Source organism: Cydia amplana, chromosome 24 (assembly GCF_948474715.1).
Source record: "Cydia amplana chromosome 24, ilCydAmpl1.1, whole genome shotgun sequence".
In the NCBI taxonomy this organism is placed as follows: Eukaryota; Metazoa; Arthropoda; class Insecta; order Lepidoptera; family Tortricidae; genus Cydia; species Cydia amplana.
The window spans coordinates 2,493,475-2,515,589 of record NC_086092.1 but is presented as its reverse complement, the minus strand read 5'-3'; the positions used below and the strand labels follow the sequence as shown (position 1 = coordinate 2,515,589).

Below are 22,115 nucleotides of genomic sequence, written 5' to 3'. Positions count from 1 at the left end.
AGTATTGCCTAAAAATACATATGTTAGTTTGTGCTTTTATTTATGTTATAAGTACCGCACAACACAGAATTTAAACATTATTACAGGTATTCTAAAATAGCTCTTAACACAGTTAACGTCAACAATTTATTTCTCTTCACACAAATCAAGCATCTTGTCCTAATACCTACTACACAAATTAGTATTCACTGTAAAGTGTCATTCTGTGGAACTTATGCTAACTATGTAAACAAACCGCCATATTAAAATTGTCTCCAAATGTCAATTGACTAGTGACTTTTGTTTACATAGTAAGTTCCATAGAATGACACTTTAGTCCTTAAACAATTTACAAAGAATGCATAAAAATAGATGCTTTGTAATGTAACGCCACACAAACATAAATGCGTCTTGAACTATTATGATTTATTTATGAACGTTATAAAATCGACGCCATAATCTCCTACATGTTATGATATTTATAAAATGTTATTATGACATTTATACCAGTTCTATCCCCACAAAAAATTTCCTTAGTATCTTAGAATCAGTAACACTAACCCAAAAATATCCGTGGTTTTTTAACATCATTTGAATTTGTATAATTCTGCCATTTGTTCCATATACGGAACAATGTGCTATACCTATAGGTGACAACCAAGTCACTAATATGTAATTGCAAGAAAAAAATGAAGTTGTCTGTTACTAGTACGATTTACTTTGGCTCTATGATAGTAATTAGTGAGTTTTGGTTGTCACCTGACAATATATGGAACTTGCCATATACGGAACAATATACAGTCGACGTCAAAGATGTTTGGGCAATTTCATTTTAACTTGTAAAGTGTCATTCAATAGAACCTGCCAACTATGTAAACAAAAGTTACTAGTAAATTGACATTCAGTGTCAATTTCAGTATGGCGGTTTGTTTACATAGTTAGCAAGTTCTATTGAATGACACTTACCTTAAAGTGTGACTTAAGTCGTGTTTCAGTAACGCGTTTAGATATGCGTTTAGACGAATTCCTGACATAATGTATGGGATTTGACATTGACCGTCAATTTTGTGATGATTGCTAACCGGCCGTTAAGGATACACAGTTAAGTGAAAATGTCCCTTTACACGTTTACAAAATGTAAACATATCTTTGACGTAGGTAGACTCTATTATAGTAAAGTCTAAGGGCTAGTAAACTTGGTGGAGATATCCTGGACCCTCGGGCGCTATGGGCGCTTGAAATAGGTCTCGTCGACCCGGCGGGCGAGCGCCAGCAGCGGCGCGTGCTTACGGATGGTCTCCGCGAGCCGGCGGCGCGGGAGGCGGGTCGTGAGCACCGTGAACACGTGCCCGAACACGAGCGCGTCCAGCTCTGTCGGGCTGGACGGGAAAACGTTTATGATGGGAGTAAATATGCATTATGTACTAAGGTCTATTTATCTATATCAGGGTTCTCCAAACCCCGGCCCGCGAAGCGTTCAAATCCGGAAAAGTTTGGAGACCCCTGTACTGATACATTTATTACAGTACTGATAATTCCGCTACTCGATGCTAGATGTCGACTAAGAAAATAATAGTCTTTTTGGTACCAATACTGATGCATGGAGTGAGCACTCTTGTCTTACTATATTTCTCTATGTCTATATACGTCCTACTATAATAATAAAATATTTGTAAATAATACTACTATATATATATATATATATATATATATTTATATATATAAAGCGCTGGTGGCCTAGCGGTAAGAGCGTGCGACTTGCAATCCGGAGGTCGCGGGTTCGAACCCCGGCTCGTACCAATGAGTTTTTCGGAACTTATGTACGAAATATCATTTGATATTTACCAGTCGCTTTTCGGTGAAGGAAAACATCGTGAGGAAACCGGACTAATCCCAATACGGGCCTAGTTTACCCTCTGGGTTGGAAGGTCAGATGGCAGTCGCTTTCGTAAAAACTAGTGCCCACGCCAATTACTGGGATTAGTTGCCAAGCGGACCCCCGGCTCCCATGAGCCGTGGCAAAATGCCGGGATAACGCGAGGAAGATGATATATATTTATACCTTGTAAACGGATGACCCGTAACACTACACATAACCGTACATAGGTAAGTACTACAGATAACTTTAATAACTTACGTGAACATGACTGCCATTCTGATAAAACGTTTTTCAAAAAATAAGTAAAACTGTACTTTTCACGTATATTTCGAATCAACAACACAAAACAAGAATCAAAAACAGATCAATCGACATCGGCGACTTGCGGACCGATGTTAAACTCCGCGTTTTTCTGTCGAATGTATTCCATGAGCTTACGAACGCGGATATTCTCGCTGCTCGAGCTCTTCACGGTGGCTCCGGGGTCTAGAAATTAGACATGTGTAAGTAATGCTCGTAATATCACAAATGAGATATCACTCGGAACGCGTAATATGGCATTACGTATCACTCCGAAAAATGAACCATTACTTCAAACATCACTCATTATGCGAGAGCGAACGACCAGCCGAAGCGCGCGTAATAGATTCGATTAAATATAGAATGGTCAGTTCAAGCATATACACAGTGCGTGTAATGTATAAGTGCCGCAGATGCGCTGCGTAATGTAGGCGATAGCTGTGATGGTGCCATTTCGCGCGCGCCCGAGCGCTGACCACGTTCCGGCGATATACCGAGTGATGTGATATCTCAGTGTAATATTACGTTTTCGAAACCGTGATGTGATATAGCATTACTTTTTGAAGCACTGTTTCGCGCATGTCTACTAGAAATATTTAAGTAGTTTCTATTTAAGCTTAGAATATACTCTCTTGGGTGAGACTTGCACTCACGGCCTCTGGATCGATACTCCAGCGCTCTGCCATCTGAGCAACCAAGACCTCATCCATAGCCAGTTTCTATTTAATATTTAAAACTTTCGCGTTTTGAACACATATTATGTCACATTTATACCTAGACGGGTCTATCGCGAAACATCAGTTACAGTTAGCCACGACCAGTCGACCACGACCAGTGGAACCTGTGCCGAAAAGTCGGTTAATCACTACATAGTATAAAACAAAGTCGCTTCCCGCTGTCTGTCTGTCTGTATGCTTAGATCTTTAAAACTACGCAACGGATTTTGATGCGGTTTTTTTTAATAGATAGAGTGATTCAAGAGGATCGTTTTTGTATAATTTCTTAACCCGTGCGAAGCCGGGGCGGGTCGCTAGTAAAGGTAATAAATCAAATTTCTCGATAGACCCGTCTATAAACGGAAGTTTCTACTTGTGTGTTTAAAACGTTAGCTAGGTACTAGATTTTAGGAGCTACTAGAATTTACAAGAAAAAAAAATGAAAATAAAACCTTGAGTCCCAGGAAATACAGTTATTTCCGAGCCGATACGCGTTTCTGTAACAGCCAGACGGCTGTCGTCGGCATCAAGTTCTTGGATACTACAAACAAACGCATTAGAAGTATTAACCACGTCATGGGATTTACGAGTAAAACTTTGTCAATCTCAAAGGTAAACTATAGCAAACTTTGAATCAAATAACAATGCAGAGTTGTGCAAGTGTTATTTTAAACGTCAACTTTTATGAAATTATGACGTAAAACTTGCATAGACTGGCCTATCAAAATCGCTACCAACTTAGCTTGGTCAAATTCTAGATATGACTGGTATGATATGACAATTGAATATTTTTATACTACAACAACCGCGTACTGTATAAATTTTAAATAACTAAAGGTTCCGTTACACAGGCGCGTTTTCCGGGCGGGGCGTGAGCGGTATATATGTAAAAGCGGCGCGCCCCGCTCACGCTCCGCCCGGAAAACGCGCCTGTGTGACGGAACCTTAAGTACACTACAAATTACCTCGAATCCTGAACCGAACCGGATTCATTCTCCAAAACATCAGTGGCTTCAGAAGTATCATCAGTGTCAGAATGAGCCAAGAAATCCTCCTCGATCCTATCCAAGTTCGTCTTCATATCCCCCATTTCGGAGCTGCTAAACTCAACGAAATCGAAATCCTTATCATCCTTCTCAAAGTCTAGGTTATCAAGGACTTTGTCTAGGATTTGCTTTACGCAAGCGTAGGATTCTTCGCGAACTAGTCTTGTCGGAGGTTGGCATGTTAGGCCGTCCTTGGTGACTGTTATGTTTATTTGCTTGCTTGCAAACGGTTTGAAGCCTGCGTGATGAAATAGTATTCTGTTACCATTACGGCTAAACTATGATGTAGGGAGCTAGGGAGTGTTTGCTATTAGAACAGTTAAACTGGTTAAAGTATTCTAAGTTTCAATTGAGGAAAACTGACTTTAGATAAGTACTAAAATTTACGTAAATGTATCTACAGTAAATTACTCTGTTTTGTACCAAGTAAGTAGCGTAGATTAACTGACATTTTCTCACGATGTTTGTTCCATATATGGAACATTGGACTCAAGGACTGCAACTAATAAGAAAATGCCGTAAGAACGTTAACAGCAGGAAGAAGCGTGAATTGGTATCACGTCTGAAACCTCGAGGTAACTCCGGGGAGCGCTGAAAAACAGGTTGTCACTAATGTGTTCCATATATGGAACAACCATGCGGCAACTTCGGCAAGTAGGTATGGACATAGAGAAATATAGTAAGAACAGAGTGCTCACTCCATACATCAGTTTTGATACCAAAACGACTATTATTTTCGCAGTCGACATTTAGCATCGAGTAGCGGAATTATCAGTATCTTGATACTAGAATTATCTAGTGTCGCGACTTACGAAAATTGTATTGAACAACAATTTACAACTAATACCTATTAAAATCAGAAGGAGTTGAAAATAGACTTCCGGTTAATCCGGTTATAATACTTATAATATTAGCTGAAAATTGTTGTTGACTTTTCGGTAGTCGGAACATCTATTGTCAAGTAGCAGTACTGATAATTCCGCTACTCGATGTTGGATGTCGACTTCGAAAATAATAGCCGTTTTGGTACTAAAACTGATGTATGGAGTGAGCACTCTATGTATTTATTTATCTATGGTATAGACAAACCATAACCAAACATATTGTCCCCGCGTTGCCCGTCCCAAGACCGAATACGGGCAGACAAGCGTGAGCTGGTATTGCGGGGAACTATCCGGGGCCGCTCCGGGGCCTGCCGCAGCAGGGACACGTGGGACACTAGGGTCTCTTCTTGTGGCTTTCAATTATATTGGAGATATTAGTATTCGCTAACTACTTCAATTTGTAATTAATAACCTTTTCGACGCCGTGTCAAACACAAAAGCTGTCACGCTGACGCCACGTCACCGAAGTGTCAAAACTGAAATTGAACTTTATGCATATATATGCACGTAGGTCTATGTTGCTCTGTGGTCTGTGACCGATTAATCGTTCTTTGGCGTTGAACCTACGGTGCGGATATATCGGTAATTGGCGTCCAAAAGGTTAAAAAGTAACCAGGCGTGGCTCACTCCGCGATTTCGTCGCGTCGCTCCAAGTACCTATAAGTACATGCGGCCCACACCAATTTTGTTGCCGCGCACCGCTACGGAACGGACGCCTGCTCGCGCTTGCGCCACCTAGCGGTATGAGAGGCGCTTTGTGGTAATGGTAGCAAAGATTCAGAGACAGTATGAGATGTAAAGCTTCAAGACAAAATCGTACTCTAAAGAAACATTGTTTTTTTTGGTAACTGAAATTTGACAACCACAATTTCAGCATAACGTACGTATTTGAAGAATGAATTGGTCTTGGACTTAAGATATTTAATACTATCAATGGATTTTTGGTGGTAGGGTCCTATTTACATTCTGCGATTCCACCGACAGCTACTTGTTAAAAAAAAACTCCTTATAACCGTGATTACTCAAGAAGCTGTGCATGGCCGGTTTTTCTATTGATCTGCTCCAATTTGTGGCCAGCTATCTCTCAAATAGGCATCAGTTCGTGCAGTACGAGGAGTCACGGTCGGCACCATTCTTGGTGAGGTCAGGTATAGGTCAGGGCAGCAACCTCGGTCCCTTGCTGTTTCTTGTCCTCATCAATGACCTGCCGGCAGTGGTCACGTATTCGACCTGCTTGCTGTTTGCCGACGATTTAAAGCTGGCACTACCAATTGATACCCCTCACAATTCCATTCAATTTCAATCGGATATCGACGCCGTACATATCTGGGCCCAAAATAATAGTCTCACCCTTAATGAGGATAAGTGCTCAGTGATGTCGTACACACGTGCTCGTGAGCCTGATACACATCTAAAATATACCATTGACGCTAAACCACTGAAACATGTAAATGAAGTAAAAGACCTCGGCACATGGTTTGACGTTCGACTTACATTTAACCCACATATTACCAAGCTCTGCAATCAAGCTAGAAAGTGTTTAGGATTTGTCATTCGTCAAGCCAAACTGTTTACTAACCAGCACGCTATTAGCGTCCTATACAATGCATATGTGCGCAGCAAATTGGAAACAAATTCCGTTATTTGGAATCCCCATGAGCACCAATATACGCTCCAATTGGAAAAAGTACAAAAATCATTTGTACGCTTTTTGTACCACAAAATGTATGGACGCTACCCGTACCTCTTCCCAACTCTCTTCGTCCTCGGAATGGTAGAGTACACGTCCCTCGAATTTCGAAGACATATGTATTTAGTAAAATACTTTTTGAAACTAATCCGAGGACTAACAATTAATCCGGAGCTACTTGCACTGGTCCCATTTAGGGTCCCGCGTACGTGTGGCATGCAGTTGCGCGCGAGGCGACGCGGCCCGTTAGCTGTCCCGTCGGCGCGCACGCGCGCTCTTTCCTCCTCCCCCCTGCACCTAGCTCTGACGCTTATAAACAATATCCTGGTCAGAGATAGCTCCCTGGATGTATTTTTTACCCCAGAATCAAAACTTTTGATAGCATCAAGCCGTTACCTGGAGACACTAGTCACAAAAAGTTCTATTCCATATTAATGCAATTATACTGTGTTATCTACTAGTCTACCTATCAATATATATAACATACACAATATATTATACGATAAGTTTATTAAATTAAATACAGTAAACATCTTAAAACTAAATATGTAACTACGTAAATAAAATTATAATGAAATACATATTATATAATGCTAAGATAAGTTAAGAAGTAATAATATAAATGAAATCTATGTGTTAGCATGTAAGGTTTATCTGTTAATGCTAATATTACATTATAAATAAATGAAATAAATGAAATGAAATAAATGAAATTACATTTTGTATTGTATTCGAGCTGCCGTTATAAGACGGTTCATATCCCGGTCGATATAAGTCTAGTGAAACTAACCGTGAATCATTCAAAACTGTTACCTACTCACATATTACTATTGTATGTTATATTTATTTGCGATATACTCCTTATAAATTCGAACGAAACGCACCGTCAAAGTCATCTGCGTGAGATTGGCCACCCGCAGCGTATGAAACAGCAGCGCCGTGGTTATAGGCTTTAACATGAGCGCGGCGCGAGGCCCACAGGCCCCGAGCAGCGCGCGGATATGGCCGTAGATAAGGGCGTCCAGGGGGGTGGGGCTAGGGGAAGGGAGGGGAAGGTTAGGTTACGTTATAGGTTTGAATATGAGCGCGGCGCGAGGCCCACAGGCCCCGAGCAGCGCGCGGATATGGCCGTAGATGAGAGCGTCCAGGGGGGTGGGGCTAGGGGAAAGGAGGGGAAGGTTAGGTTACGTTATAGGTTTGAATATGAGCGCGGCGCGAGGCCCACAGGCCCCGAGCAGCGTGCGGATATGACGGTGGATCAGGGCGTGAGGGGGGTGGGGCTAGGGAAGGGAGGGGAAGGTTAGGTTAAGTTATAGGTTTGAATATGAGCGCGGCGCGAGGCCCACAGGCCCCGAGCAGCGCGCGGATATGCCCGTAGATGAGGGCGTCCAGGGGGGTGGGGCTAGGGGAAGGGAGGGGAAGGTTAAGTTATAGGTTTGAATATGAGCGCGGCGCGAGGCCCAGAGGCCCCGAGCAGCGTGCGGATATGACGGTGGATAAGGGCGTGAGGGGGGTGGGGCTAGAGAAGGAAGGGGAAGGTCAGGTTACGTTATAGGTTTGAATATGAGCGCGGCGCGAGGCCCACAGGCCCCGAGCAGCGTGCGGATATGACGGTGGATCAGGGCGTCCAGGGGGGTGGGGCTAGGGGAAGGGAGGGGAAGGTTAGGTTACGTTATAGGTTTGAGTATGAGCGCGGCGCGAGGCCCAGAGGCCCCGAGCAGCGCGCGTATCTGAGTTTGTGGATCAATAGAGATACATAGAGACCGCATTATCAACCACTTACGAAACAAGAGTTCTGGATTCATGTTTGAAACTATACAAGTAACTACATAAATACAAATATGCAATACAATTTATCAGAATGGCAGTCACGATAATTATCACAATTCACACGATTATAAGGTATAATGTTACTTAATATGTGAAACTTACGTTCCAAAGAAATAGTCCTTGTCGCCCAGACGCTGGCTCAGCGAATTGCAACATTGGTCCACCTGAAAATAATATAAAATATAATACTTACATTTATTTTGCTCACATACAACTATTGAAATCTTAGAGGATATAACCAAACAGAGTAGCCATTAACAGGCGTTCCCCTCTGTCGAAAATAGGCGGCCAATGGTCCTACATCAGTTACACAATGTATGGACTGACGTTTATCTGACATGGCTATTTTTACGTTACGTATACATTTGACGTGCCCCTCCCCCTGTAAAATTGGCAGACTGTTTTGTACAGAAAATTACAGACAAGGCGTCTCCGTTTGGTTATATCGTCTAAGATTATAATGCAGGTCGCTTTATTTAATTTTTAATATCGACACAAACCAGGGGACGTCATGACTCATGAGTTCAAACTACTCGTAGGGCTAGTGGTCGTTTTCGGGTTTCGATACCCGATTTTGTACAGTCAGCAGGAGTAGCTAAGCAGACGAAATGTTAACAAAATTACCTGAACACGCTCTTATTTTTGTTTTGGCTTCAATCTTTAACTAACTGCAGGAAAGAACATGTCTAGTCACTTTAGTAACATTTTGAGTCATGCGGTTTAAAAATTTGGAACAATGTCAAAATGTATGGTAATTCCGTGACCTGGACTTATTTAACTAAAAAAATATTTGTGTTACATATATCATACAGGGGTAGCAAAAGATTATAACTAATAGTGCATTAAGAGTTCTACATTTTGAGATGAAAATCTCATTTTCTGAAAAAAGTGACTATAGACCGTGTACCTTTCAATTATACATCAAAGACAAATCTATACTTACATCAGCCAAAACTTGGTCTAGTGTCTTATCATGCCAGTGCAGAGCCTTGAGTCGCTTGGCCACCATGTTGCGCTTGGTTCGAGTCTGGATCCAGCCGAGAGGCCACGGGTACACGGAAGAGTTGCGCACTTTGGTCACTGCGTTGTAGGTTTCGTCTATCCAGTATATACTTACATCAGCCAAAACTTGGTCTAGTGTCTTATCATGCCAGTGCAGAGCCTTGAGCCGCTTGGCCACCATGTTGCGCTTGGTTCGAGTCTGGATCCAGCCGGGAGGCCACGGGTACACGGAAGAGTTGCGCACTTTGGTCACTGCGTTGTAGGTTTCGTCGTCTATCCAGGATATACTTACATCAGCCAAAACTTGGTCTAGTGTCTTATCATGCCAGTGCAGAGCCTTGAGCCGCTTGGCCACCATTTTGCGCTTGGTTCGAGTCTGGATCCAGCCGAGCGGCCACGGGTACACGGAAGAGTTGCGCACTTTGGTCACCGCGTTGTAGGTTTCGTCTATCCAGGATATACTTACATCAGCCAAAACTTGGTCTAGTGTCTTATCATGCCAGTGCAGAGCCTTGAGCCGCTTGGCCACCATGTTGCGCTTGGTTCGAGTCTGGATCCAGCCGAGAGGCCACGGGTACACGGAAGAGTTGCGCACTTTGGTCACCGCGTTGTAGGTTTCGTCTATCCAGGATATACTTACATCAGCCAAAACTTGGTCTAGTGTCTTATCATGCCAGTGCAGAGCCTTGAGCCGCTTGGCCACCATGTTGCGCTTGGTTCGAGTCTGGATCCAGCCGAGAGGCCACGGGTACACGGAAGAGTTGCGCACTTTGGTCACTGCGTTGTAGGTTTCGTCGTCTATCCAGGATATCCACAGCTGAAACAATTATTAATGTTATCTAAGGTATTACTGGGTGTAGTTTACCGGCGTGAGATTCAGTGTATCGTAGCCGCTTCTATTGAAGTCGATTCAGAAGTTAGCGGATTAAAAAAAGATATACTCAGGGCGGGAGTTAATCTGTATAACTGTGTTCCTGAACACATAAAAACACAGGATAGTAATAAGATAAGATAAGATAAGATAAAATTTATTTCATTGAAAAATATCCAACAATTACAAACAATCATAATGTTTCTGCAAAAAGATCATTGATCCTAACACTATTCGAACCCTGTAAATAAAAAAATAATAATATGTACCTATATACAATTTCATGCAATGTATGTAGTATTAACAAATTTTAATTTTATTTTTTGTATTTTTATTTGACATGTAATAAATGAGATGTACATTTATCAATAAATCATCTGAAATCTGAAATCTTTCAGCTTACACTAAAGTTTCTGTTGTGTGTCATAATACATTATTTAATCTTCACATCCTTTTTAGGCTTCCGTATCTCAAAAGGAAAAAACGGAACCCTTATAGGATCACTCGTGCGTCTGTCTGTCTGTTCGGCCATTTCCCCCTTTTATCTCCGAAACTACTGGGTCTAAAATTTTGAAAAAATACGCAAAATAGTTCTTTACCTATGGGTTACAGGAAGACCTATTAGAAATGTACAGTCACGCCTGAGTCGGACTTAATTACTTAGTTTTGACATGATCCGACCCCTACGGGTTTTTTAAAGACATTTCACTCATGTTCCACACAAAAAAAAATCACTATTAAAAATTGGGTAATGTACGGAGCCCTTGGAACGCGAGTCCGACTCGCACTTGACCGGTTTTTTGGATTGACTAGTCAAGGCTAAGGCTAAATCTAAAAACTATATCACTACCGGATTAACCAATAAGCAGTCACTTGAGACGCAAAAATCTCAGGAATCAATCAAATCTGATGGATGACCCGAGATACAGGGCAAAGTCCTAATCTTGCATTGGTTCTGTCCACAGACAAGACATCCTCTAGACTGAGCATAGTAACGCTACCCACTCTGCCACTTATACGGTAGTTTTACTCCATCTTCGAGTCAATCCCGTGCCGTGATTGGTCCGTGTCTTTGAACCGACCAATCACGGCACGGGACTCGCTCACCTCGTCCCCCGCACCCCCGTATTTTTGGCAGCATCGGTTTCATGAAATAATTGCTCTAAACTCAGTCTAGAGGATTCCTAGTCTATGGTTCTGTCTTACCTCAGCGTTGACCAGCACATTGGTAATAAGACTCATGTAAGCACGCATCTCCGCCTTCTCTTCGGAGCTGAGCTGGCTGCAGAGCGAGACACCTTTGTTGGCTGCGAACTGCGCCACCGGCTCCAACTCTGAGACTACGAAGGCGCCACACTTGATGAAAGGGACGCGGCCGGACGGTGACATGAACTCCGCGTTCCAGCGCATCTCTACTTCAAAGGGCAGGTTGCACATCTGTGGAGATTAAAAAGAAATGTATAGAAGAGGGTGCTGTGAAAGATTTGTTGAGTATACCTGCGTCCAAATCCAAACAATGCTCAATTATTGATTCATACGAGGGGTGTTCAAAATATTCTCGGTATGAGAATGAAAACAAACAAGTACGAAAAGTTTGATATTTTTATTTTTCAATATACTCCCCCCCTATGTTCATACACTTAAAAGATCAATTATTTTTTTTAATCCTGCATAAAAATATTTTTTATCTTTGGTGTAAAAATGCTCCTCCACTGCCGCCTTCAATGCTTCATCATCGGAAAATTTATTTCCACGCAGATCCTTTTTAAGATTGGGGAACAAAAAGAAGTCGCTGGGGGCTAAGTCCGGACTATACGGTGGGTGAGTAACAGTTTCAAACCCACATTCAACAATAGCTGCCTTGGCAATATGAGCAGTATGGACGGGGGCGTTGTCATGCAGAAGCATAACACCTTTGGTTAACTTTGCTCGCCTCTTTTCTTTGATTGCATCCTTTAATTGACGTAGAATGTTAGCGTAGTACTGTCCTGTGATATTTACACCGTTTTCTTTATAATCGATCAGTAATACTCCTTCACAATCCCAAAATATCGTGGCCATGACCTTGCCAGCTGAAGGGATGACCTTGAACTTCTTGGGATGAGCTGAACCCTTAATGTGCCACTGCATGGACTCTTGTTTACTCTCTGGGTCATAATGATGAACCCAGGTTTCATCTCCAGTAACTATTCTTTGCAGCACCTCATCAGGATTTTCACCGCACAGGTCAATAAAATCGGAACAACAAGCTACACGCATGTCTTTTTGAAGCCGAGTCAGCATTCGCGGAACCCATCTTGCACTTACTTTTGACATATTAAGATGGTCATGGATAATATCATGTACGGTACCAATAGAGAGATTGGTTACTTGTGCTATAGATTTTACCTTCACTCGACCATCTTCCAATATAAGTTTTTCCACTTTATCAATATTTTCTTGTGAAGTAGCTACTACAGGCCGGCCAGGTCTAGGGTCGTCTTCAACACTCTCCCTTCCACGTTTAAACTCGCTTGACCACTTTTGAATGGTAGATAAAGAAGGAGCAGACTCACGGTAAACACAATCCATTTCCTCTTTTATGGTTTTTTGATTTTTACCCTGTTTTGTCAAGAATTTTATCACGCATCGATGTTCTAATTTAGTTAACATTGTCAATTCCCACATGATGTTCATGTTTGTTCAGCAATTGCAGAAAAACAAAAGAACATCTCGGTTCGAATTATACTTTTTTTTAATGTCAATGAATAAACCTTAGCGGCCAGTAACGAAAGAAATTTTAGAAGAGGTTGTAAGATATCAATACCGAGAATATTTTGAACGCCCCTCGTAAGTACGGTTGAACTAATTAAAACTTACAACAGTTACAACTTTGTTCCTTTCGGTATCGAGAGAGGTAATGCCTGTATCCAGATAATGCTTGTTTAGGGGGGATTTTGACGGGACGCATATTCTCTGCTCAACAACAGAAAAAACGAGAGCAATAGATTGGTGGAAGTTCGTCAAAGGACAAGAAAACTCGAAAGCTCTAATCAAAGGGTTCAACAGCAAAATTGCTAAGGAACTTCTAGGGCTCAAAAGACACAAAAATTGCGCGGTGACTAGAATTTTGACTGGACACTGCAAGTTGAACAAACAAATGTTCCAAATACATGCTAACTTTCTTGATATGTTTGTAAACAGTAACCTAAACCAACTAGTGACTGAAGTAACAAGGAAGCGAAATAGCGAGGAATCTTTACTTGACCTTATTATGTGCAACGAAGAAAACCTTTGTACTAAAGTACAATACTACCCTAACATAGGAAAAAGCGACCACCTAGTACTCCTAGCAACATTACAGATTCAGCTAAAATCGAACCGAAGTACATGTACGCATGAAGTAAGAAGAAACTTTTTTAAGGCTGATTTTCAGGAAATTATGAACACTATTTCAATAAACACAACAGATTGCACAGACACGGTTAACATTGACGAAGCTTGGAAACAATTCAAGTCGAAATCACTCACTGCTATCGAGACCCATGTACCATTGTCAACAAAAAAAAAAAAGGTAAATGTAAATAAACCATGGATAACAAAGCAGGTACTAGAAAAGGTAGAAAATAAATTAAAACTTTGGAAAGAGTATAAATTGAATGGCTGTGAAAAATCATATAAAGCATATAGGGGAAACTGGGGAGGGTTGATCACCCCTTTTATTTTTAGCAAAAATTTTCTTAACTATTGGCTGTTTTGAAAAACTTTATAGACCATACGATTCAGAATTTATCTGTTCATCAATAGTTTGAATTAGAACAGATTTGTGCAATAAATTAGACCATTATTTAATGAAAACCCATACTGTAGACTTTTACCATGTGTCCCCTATATTAGGGAGACTTGTTTACCCCTAATTGGGAGCCTTGATCCTAGGGGGATCAAGTGTCCCTGGTTCTTGGGACACATGGTAAACAGATTTTTACCATGTCTCCCCATACCAGATTCTCATTTACTATATAACTCGGATCGCTATTAGTAATGCATCTAGAATTTGGAAAACACACAGCAAACATATATATATTGTATCTTCCATACTTTGAGGTTGTATTTCCGGTTATCAGATGTGTTAGTCCGATGGGATCAAGTCTTCCATATTTGGGGACACTTGGTAAAAAGATTTTAAGCGGAAATGCCATACTTCGAGGGTTGTATCTACATTAATTTATTAACTTTACCTACAGGAAATTAATATATTAAGGTATGAAACACATAATAATCCATAATCTTATGATTTTAAAATACAATGTAATTGTATTTTCCATACAACAACATAAAATTTGGAATCAATTTTTGTACCAACAAAAGTAAAAAAAAATCAGAAATTAAAGTTATAAACAAAAAAAATTCTTGTAACAAGCAAGCTAAAGCTTTTAAAGTTCTTTTTAATGTATTTTTAGCTTCAGATACAGCATATTTTTATTTTCTACTGGTTTTTTACCCTTCTCTGGTCGTTATTATTTACTAAAAGTTTATAAATTTACCACGCACGTTTTGAGGACGGTGCTTGAGCTGCATAATCCTAAAATCCTTTCTACGGACCGTCGTCGGTTCTATAGTATAAAAGTTCGGAGGGCCATTGAAATTGCATCTCATCCGTTAAAACAAATATCGTTCGGTTGAAAAACCAAATATAGTTATGAGTGTTGTTTGTCGATCCCGGAACATCCCTAGTGTGTAAAACGTTTAAGTTGATAAATAAGACCAAGTGCGGATAGTTCGTAAAATGTCGATGTCAACTTTAGTCAGTCTTTTCCGAGACCACGGGGACAATTCCGTTTTCGAAACGTCGGAGGTATAATTGAAAACTAAATTATACAATTAATAAACAATAATGAGTCAACCTTGAAAATTTTAATCAGTGTTTCTCTGGTCGTACTTTCGCGGCATGATTTCCAAAAGAAAAGAAAATATTTATGATAGCTTATGAATCATTTTGTAAGTAGATTGATTACAAGGTGTACTTGATCCATGTGGGGGTGACATGATCCCGGAATCATATCTCCCCTGGAGAAAAAGACTAAGTCTCCCCAAACATAGCAAGATTATAAAACGTGCCGTACTCGAAACTTGTGTTCGCGTATTTCAATGTAATCCAAGTTAATCATCACTTCAATAAACAACAAATAAAATAAGCACACTCACTAACATCATTTCCATCCCATGCTATAAAATAAATCCACGTAAAGCTTACCGAAAATGTAATATAATACGCAGAAAATCTTTTACCGTCCGCCATTTTTAAACCACTGACTTCTTCGATACAGCGCCATGACAGAACGTGAAGTTAGGAACGAATGAATGAGTGTTACTAGCGTAAAAAAATGTATTTCGTTTGGTTTAATAAATAAAAAGCGGCCAAGTGCGAGTCGGACTCGCCCATGAAGGGTTCCGTATTTAGGCTATTTATGACGTATAAAAAAAAACTACTTACTAGATCTCGTTCAAACCAATTTTCGGTGGAAGTTTACATGGTAATGTACATCATATATTTTTTTTAGTTTTATCATTCTCTTATTTTAGAAGTTACAGGGGGGGGGACACACATTTTACCACTTTGGAAGTGTCTCTCGCGCAAACTATTCAGTTTAGAAAAAAATGCTATTAGAAACCTCAATATCATTTTTGAAGACCTATCCATAGATACCCCACACGTATGGGTTTGATGAAAAAAAAAATTTGGAGTTTCAGTTCGAAGTATGGGGAACCCCAAAAATTTATTGTTTTTTTTCTATTTTTGTGTGAAAATCTTAATGCGGTTCACAGAATACATCTACTTACCAAGTTTCAACAGTATAGTTCTTATAGTTTCGGAGAAAAGTGGCTGTGACATACGGACGGACAGACAGACGGACAGACGGACAGACGGACAGACAGACAGACAGACATGACGAATCTATAAGGGTTCCGTTTTTTGCCATTTGGCTACGGAACCCTAAAAATGAAGTTTACCAAGTGTCCCCTAGGGATCGACCCTCCCCACCCTCACCTAGAACTGAAAATAATAAACTGGTGACACTAGTCAGGAAATTAAGAGCAGAATTTGAAAGAGGAGTAGTTAACTGTGGTCCAAATCAGGAATCTTTTAGCGACTCCACTTCGATGGGCCCGGATACTCTACCTTCTGTTTTTCTTAAAAAGTGCAGTAGCGTGCTTGTCCATGAGCTGGCTTTTATAATGAATTTATCCCTCAAGAATGGAACCCTACCTCGAGACTGGAAGGAAGCACATGTCACTCCCATATACAAAAAAGGCGATAAGTTTGTTGCTGCTAACTATCGTCCGATCAGCCTCACAAGTATAGTCTGCAAAACTATGGAAAAAATTATAGTAACTGAATTGCGAAATTTCATAAGTAAGGAGAATGTAATTATCAATGAGCAGCATGGATTTATACCGAAAAGATCCACAGTGACAAATCTTCTTGTATGTCTTGATAAGTGGACACGTGACTGGGACAATCGTCAGCCTACGGACGTAATATACTTAGACTACGAAAAGGCATTCGATCGTGTACCTATTCGAAGGCTTATTGCTAAATTGGAGCACTTTGGAATTCGTGGTCAGCTCCTTGAATGGATATCGGACTTTCTAACCCACAGGATATTTAAAGTAAGAGTAGGGAAAACTCTATCGAATGCACACAAGGTATATAGTGGTGTTCCTCAGCGATCAGTGCTTGGACCAATCCTGTTTGGCATATTTATAACGGATTTAAAGAGTGTAGTACAGTCGGAATTGTCAATATTTGCTGATGATACCAAAGTTATGGGTAATCCACTAGTAACTCATAATATTATCCAAAGTGATTTAGATCGCATAATTCAGTGGACCAAAGACTGGCTTATATCACTAAATGCTGACAAGTGCACAGTTCTCCACATAGGTAAAACAAACCCTAAACTAAATTACCACATTGACTCTGTTCCCCTCCAAGCAGTAGCTGGTCAAAGAGACCTGGGTATCACTATTTCACATAATTTGAAATGGGACACGCATATAACCAAAATCACCAAGAGAGCAAATTCTATGCTGTATATGATCCGCAAAGCATTCCATGTAATTACTAAGGACCTATTTATTAGAATATATAAGTCATACCTTCGTCCTTTACTTGAGTATGCTTTTCAGATATGGTCCCCCTACTTTAAAAAGGACATCACATTGCTGGAGAAAGTTCAGCGAAGAGCAACCAAAATGGTTATTTCATTGAAAGACAAGCCATACGAAGAACGGCTTCAGGAATTAGGTCTTACAACATTGGAGGACCGAAGGAAGCGAGGCGATCTTATCGAGACATACAAAATCTTGTCTGGACACTACAATGTTCCTAATATTATCGACCTATACACATCAAGCCAGAATGTAAGGTTAAGAGGACACTCCAAAAAAACTTGTCAAACCTCCGTGTGCTAATAATCCTAGAAAACACTTCTTACCTAATCGTGTGGTAAATGTGTGGAACTCTCTACCAGAGACTGTTGTTAGTGCACCATCGGTCAACATTTTCAAAAATAGACTGGATACACATTTTAGAACTTTAAAAAGTGCAAAATAAAATAAAATACAAGTGCTTCGATATACACGCATCAGCTCCAAGAGCTGCTAGTGTATCAAATAAAATAATAATAAATAAAAATAGGGAAAAAACAAGATGCGACATGCAGGTTCTGCCAGGAGTCAGAGGAGACTGCTATGCACAATCTCTGTTCCTGCGGACCACTAATGTACAAAAGAAGTACCTACCTAGGGCGACACATACTGGAACCCTATTAGGTACAGAGCATTACGGCCCAAAGAATCTGGAATTTCCTGGATTCAACGGGCATTAGTAGTGAACTTTAAAGGGCCGTCACAATAGGTCACAGCTTGGTCGAAGTGGCACTCAAAGGCCCACAACACCCCAATCATAAATAATAGGGAGGATTTGGCTGGTGGAGGTCACTGGGGACAAAAAAGCTGGCAGCTTCCCCGCTCAACAAATTTATAAATTTATCGTTGCGATTTAGCAAGGAAATGCTACCAGTATCTTTGGCACCATCTTTTGATAGCGATTTTTAGTTTTTTTAGGTATTAGTTTTAGTTTCGTAGGTAGTTTTAATTCTAGAAGTTTGTTGTTTAAATAAATTAAATTAAAACTTTAAAATGCCTCAGTTAACTCACTTTCAAAAAGGCCTGCACGGCCAGGCAGCTAGCATTATCCGGGAGCAGTATTTGCTCCACCTCGTACGGCTGGAACAGCTTCACATTTTCCGGCCAGGGCTCTTGTGCTGAAATAATATATACCACATGTTTATGAATACAAATAAACAAATACACTTTATTATTATAGGATTTATATTTCATGCAGAAAGTGGACACATTTGGTTACAGTGAGAAAATGTGCAATTTTTAGATCTTTGTTAATGTCTCATATTCCATGATAATTATAAAACAAAATTTTGAGCATCCCCACACTTAAATTATTTTTTAGAACAGTTTATAATATTATTTAGTTATTAGCTTTGCTAGGTTTCATGGAGGAACTGGGGTGGTTATAGAGTATTTCTGTCGTATTTCGCGTGAAATAGGCACAATGGCGTCAACGGCTGTCAATTTGCAGAAAATGCCCAGTAAAACTAACACGGAGATTGATCTAAATATTAATAAGGAATATTAAGTGATACTCGTAAAACTAAACCCTTAGAGGTATAAGATATATCCAGTCTGTGGAATTTAAATTAAAAATAAAATTTTACAAAAGCAAATTGTTGTGTTATGGTTAGACAATTGAAACTTTTAGGTTATGTTATAAAATAATTGTTACTAGCTAACACATATGTAAGAAATATACATTAACTATACTGTGAACAAGTACAATTCAGATTAGTTAAATCAAATGTAATTCCACACACGCACAAAATCTTAGGTCTTGTACCAAAAATAAATGGATCCCCGTTATTCATTTTTAAGAATTATAGAAGACAAAACCGGACCAAACTCGTAACAGCACAGAATTACATCAAAATAGGGCGCTCAGCATCTATAAATAAACAATTGTGTCATACAAACAACACAATATTCCAAGAAACAAAAATTATGTAATACGAAAACGTGAAACTTAAAATTGCAACAGAAAATTACTCACCATTAAGTGATGTTATGATGGAATCTTTGAGGTCAAATTCTGGCATTTTTATAACTCTATCTAACCACAAAAGTAGTAACAATCTTGGATTTTTATACAAATGCAATCAATATAAATGCACAAATTTCCATAACTCTTCTACAAATTGACACTATTTCTATTTGTCAGATCCATGTCAGATTGAGTGACACCTTTATGACAGCTGAGGAGTAGTACCAACTTAACAGCATTCAATATATTTTTAATTGCCCAAGGAATAGATTAAGGCCGTATATCATACTGCTCCATCGTCAAAAATATAAAACGAAATATTATAAAATGTTTAACCGACTTTAAAAAGTAGGAGATAAATCCTAAGAACCATTTTCTACAACTCTATGTTTTCTATCATTTTTACTTTCGTACTACATGCATTGTAAGTTGTATTACTACCTACCTACCCTCCGATTTAAAATGGTCACCATACGCTAGTAATTAGGTACTGCAAGGGAATTGCTGAGCCCGTGGCCATCCGTGGCACATCACTGCATGCGCCGTTTTATGCACCGGTATTAGTAACATCATCTTACGGAACACCTTGCCCTTAAAATTAAAGAAAAATCGAAGTTTGTCTCGAAGTCATGACCGGGATACCGGCCAAATACCGGCTAAACCACTTTACCAAATGAGGTTGAGGCAGTTTGAATACTTACTTCAGACACTTCCGTTTAGATAATTTTATGTTAATTACAAAAAGGAGGAATTATCTGTATGGACTTAATTTTATTTCTATATTATCATTTTCTCTGGCCTCAGACAAGGTACAAGCGGAAGATAATCTAATACTAATCTAGTATGTAGACTAGACTTACCCATAAGAGTAAGCTTCTTCATGTTATCGCTGGTGCATGCAATTTTGTTACTGTTTAAATTGGCCCGAAAAGCCAATTCTACATCATCAAAGTTTGTAAATGGTCTTTCAGATTTCCTTGTAACGGTGGAAACATCTGATTTTGAATCTATTACATCAACGTATCTTTGGAAAATTTGTTCCCTGGTTCTGCTGCATGGTGAATTAGACCCTGAAGTCCTTGTAGAATTTAATACCCAAGTCGAAGTGCGAGATTTTTTTAATTTTGGTTCCTTTAAACTCATTATGGTTATGGCTGTTTCTTTAATTAAATGGCAAATAACAATTTCCTGAGAATGAGATGAAATTTAGAATATTTAGATAAATTCTTATATAAGTTTCTGACATTTTTTTATCATACGGTTGTCATTTATAGAGTTTTTACCAAGGTTTTACTCGGAAAGAGAAGGTCTGCGAAAATCGACTCCACACTCGCGTTCGCGGCACGAGTGTGGAGGGGGCTTAAGTATTTTAACCTCTAGCACAGAATAACTAATAGTACTCCTCTAGCCGCCCAGAGACCTATAAAAAGGTCTCCTGTGTCATTCTAATTTGAACTTTGTGTTGACTAAATAAAATTTCATTTTGCTTGGCAAGGTTTGACGTACGGGCGGCTAGAGGATACAAGCGCCATGTGTAAAAGTGATAACACACTATCGCACAGCACCGCGACCTTGGTGCGTCGCACCCATAAGTGAGAGCGAGAAAGAGAAATCTATTTCTCTCTCTCACTTATCTTATGGGTGCAACGCACCAAGGTCGTGGTGCGGTGTCATAGTGTGTTAGCACTTTAATATAGTCCGTCAACCAAATCTTGTCAGTAGCAATGTAAAGCAAACTAAAGTAGGGCAACACTCAAAGAGCAGTATTGCGCTAAGAAAAGCAGCAATGTACGTCGAACCAAAATTTTTTTTTCCGCTGAGCGCGCCCTGCGTACGTCAATTCAAATTGTCACTCGCGGTTTATTGAAAAAAATTGAAACGGACGGACAATTTAAAAGCGATGTTAAAACAATGTTAATCAAAATGATGAACAAATTTGAAGATATCAAAAACAACTTATATTGTAGTGCTTATATTCTCTTTGTTCCCTATCTATGTCTTCTAAGTTTACTAAAATAAAATCATATCAAAATGCAGATAATTAGATAGTGCATATATTTGTTATTTACAATATAATATGCCACTTGTTAATGTAAATTAGTGTACTCTTCTGGATGAATATGACATACCTGTGTAATTTTTTTGATTGGTATATATTGTAAAATAGGATTACATATTGAAAATAAAACAACTGATATTTGGGTGTTTATTTAATTTAAAGGTAAATAAGATAAGGGTCACTTTAGCTTACACTATAATTCAGGTCATTATTTGAAAAAATATAATGAAGTTACCAATGTTACCGGGTCACTTCAACCAAGCATAATACTCTGTAGTATTCTATTGCATCTTTGTAAATAGTCACAACTGATTGCTGAAAATATTAGACATGTGGGCCTATGGACGGTTTCCAGGACACAATTTATGGTCTTGTTGGATAGATTTAGGCATACGTTTTAATTTTATTTATGCCTTTTAACCCTAAAACAAAAAAACTGAACATAATCTTAAAAGTTCGAAAGAGTTCTTCCATGTACTTGTCATAACCTCAATTTTTAGTAATGTTTACCATCAACGAGCATGATTGTACATTGTAGGCCCCTTAGCTTTGCTTATTCTCATTTAATGTATTGGTATTTAATGGTGACAGCAGAAATATCTCTTGAAACAGAAACGATTCAGAATGAAAACCAAATGAAAACAAATAAGGTGACGGCTGTCGTACACGAATTTCACGATCCACATTCCACAGATAAAACAC

General features: G+C 39.5%; 2 protein-coding genes across 2 annotated transcripts; both read right to left on the bottom strand.

Moving 5' to 3' along the window:
- Positions 1–1,163: 1,163 nt before the first annotated feature.
- Positions 1,164–20,533, bottom strand: LOC134659187 (metaxin-2-like). The gene is made up of 7 exons (XM_063514821.1): positions 20,215–20,533; positions 18,400–18,506; positions 11,404–11,634; positions 9,967–10,143; positions 8,427–8,488; positions 1,893–1,895; positions 1,164–1,358 (listed from the first exon to the last, which is right to left on the bottom strand). The coding sequence occupies exons 1-7, from the start codon at positions 20,495–20,497 to the stop codon at positions 1,205–1,207; spliced, it is 1,017 nt and encodes a 338-aa protein (XP_063370891.1). The 5' UTR covers positions 20,498–20,533; the 3' UTR covers positions 1,164–1,204.
- LOC134659160 (uncharacterized) lies at positions 2,177–7,669 on the bottom strand. The gene is made up of 4 exons (XM_063514789.1): positions 7,379–7,669; positions 5,010–5,157; positions 3,840–4,158; positions 2,177–2,344 (listed from the first exon to the last, which is right to left on the bottom strand). Exons 1-4 carry the CDS (start codon positions 7,451–7,453, stop codon positions 2,293–2,295), a joined length of 594 nt encoding a protein of 197 aa, XP_063370859.1. The 5' UTR covers positions 7,454–7,669; the 3' UTR covers positions 2,177–2,292.
- Positions 20,534–22,115: the final 1,582 nt, after the last annotated feature.

What these genes read in the sequence shown, in the direction of transcription:
- LOC134659160 (XM_063514789.1), bottom strand. Translation starts at nt 7,453, where the DNA reads ATGTTAAAGCCTATAACCACGGCGCTGCTGTTTCATACGCTGCGGGTG. An exon ending in TCACGCAGATGACTTTGACG is followed by an intron (nt 5,158 to 7,378) that starts GTGCGTTTCGTT and finishes TATAATTGAAAG; the next exon opens with CCACAAGAAGAGACCCTAGT. An exon ending in GGACAATATGTTTGGTTATG is followed by an intron (nt 4,159 to 5,009) that starts GTTTGTCTATAC and finishes TTCATCACGCAG; the next exon opens with GCTTCAAACCGTTTGCAAGC.
- LOC134659187 (XM_063514821.1), bottom strand. Translation starts at nt 20,497, where the DNA reads ATGAGTTTAAAGGAACCAAAATTAAAAAAATCTCGCACTTCGACTTGG. An exon ending in GAAGAAGCTTACTCTTATGG is followed by an intron (nt 18,507 to 20,214) that starts GTAAGTCTAGTC and finishes ATATTATTTCAG; the next exon opens with CACAAGAGCCCTGGCCGGAA. An exon ending in ATGTGCTGGTCAACGCTGAG is followed by an intron (nt 10,144 to 11,403) that starts GTAAGACAGAAC and finishes TAATTGTTTCAG; the next exon opens with CTGTGGATATCCTGGATAGA.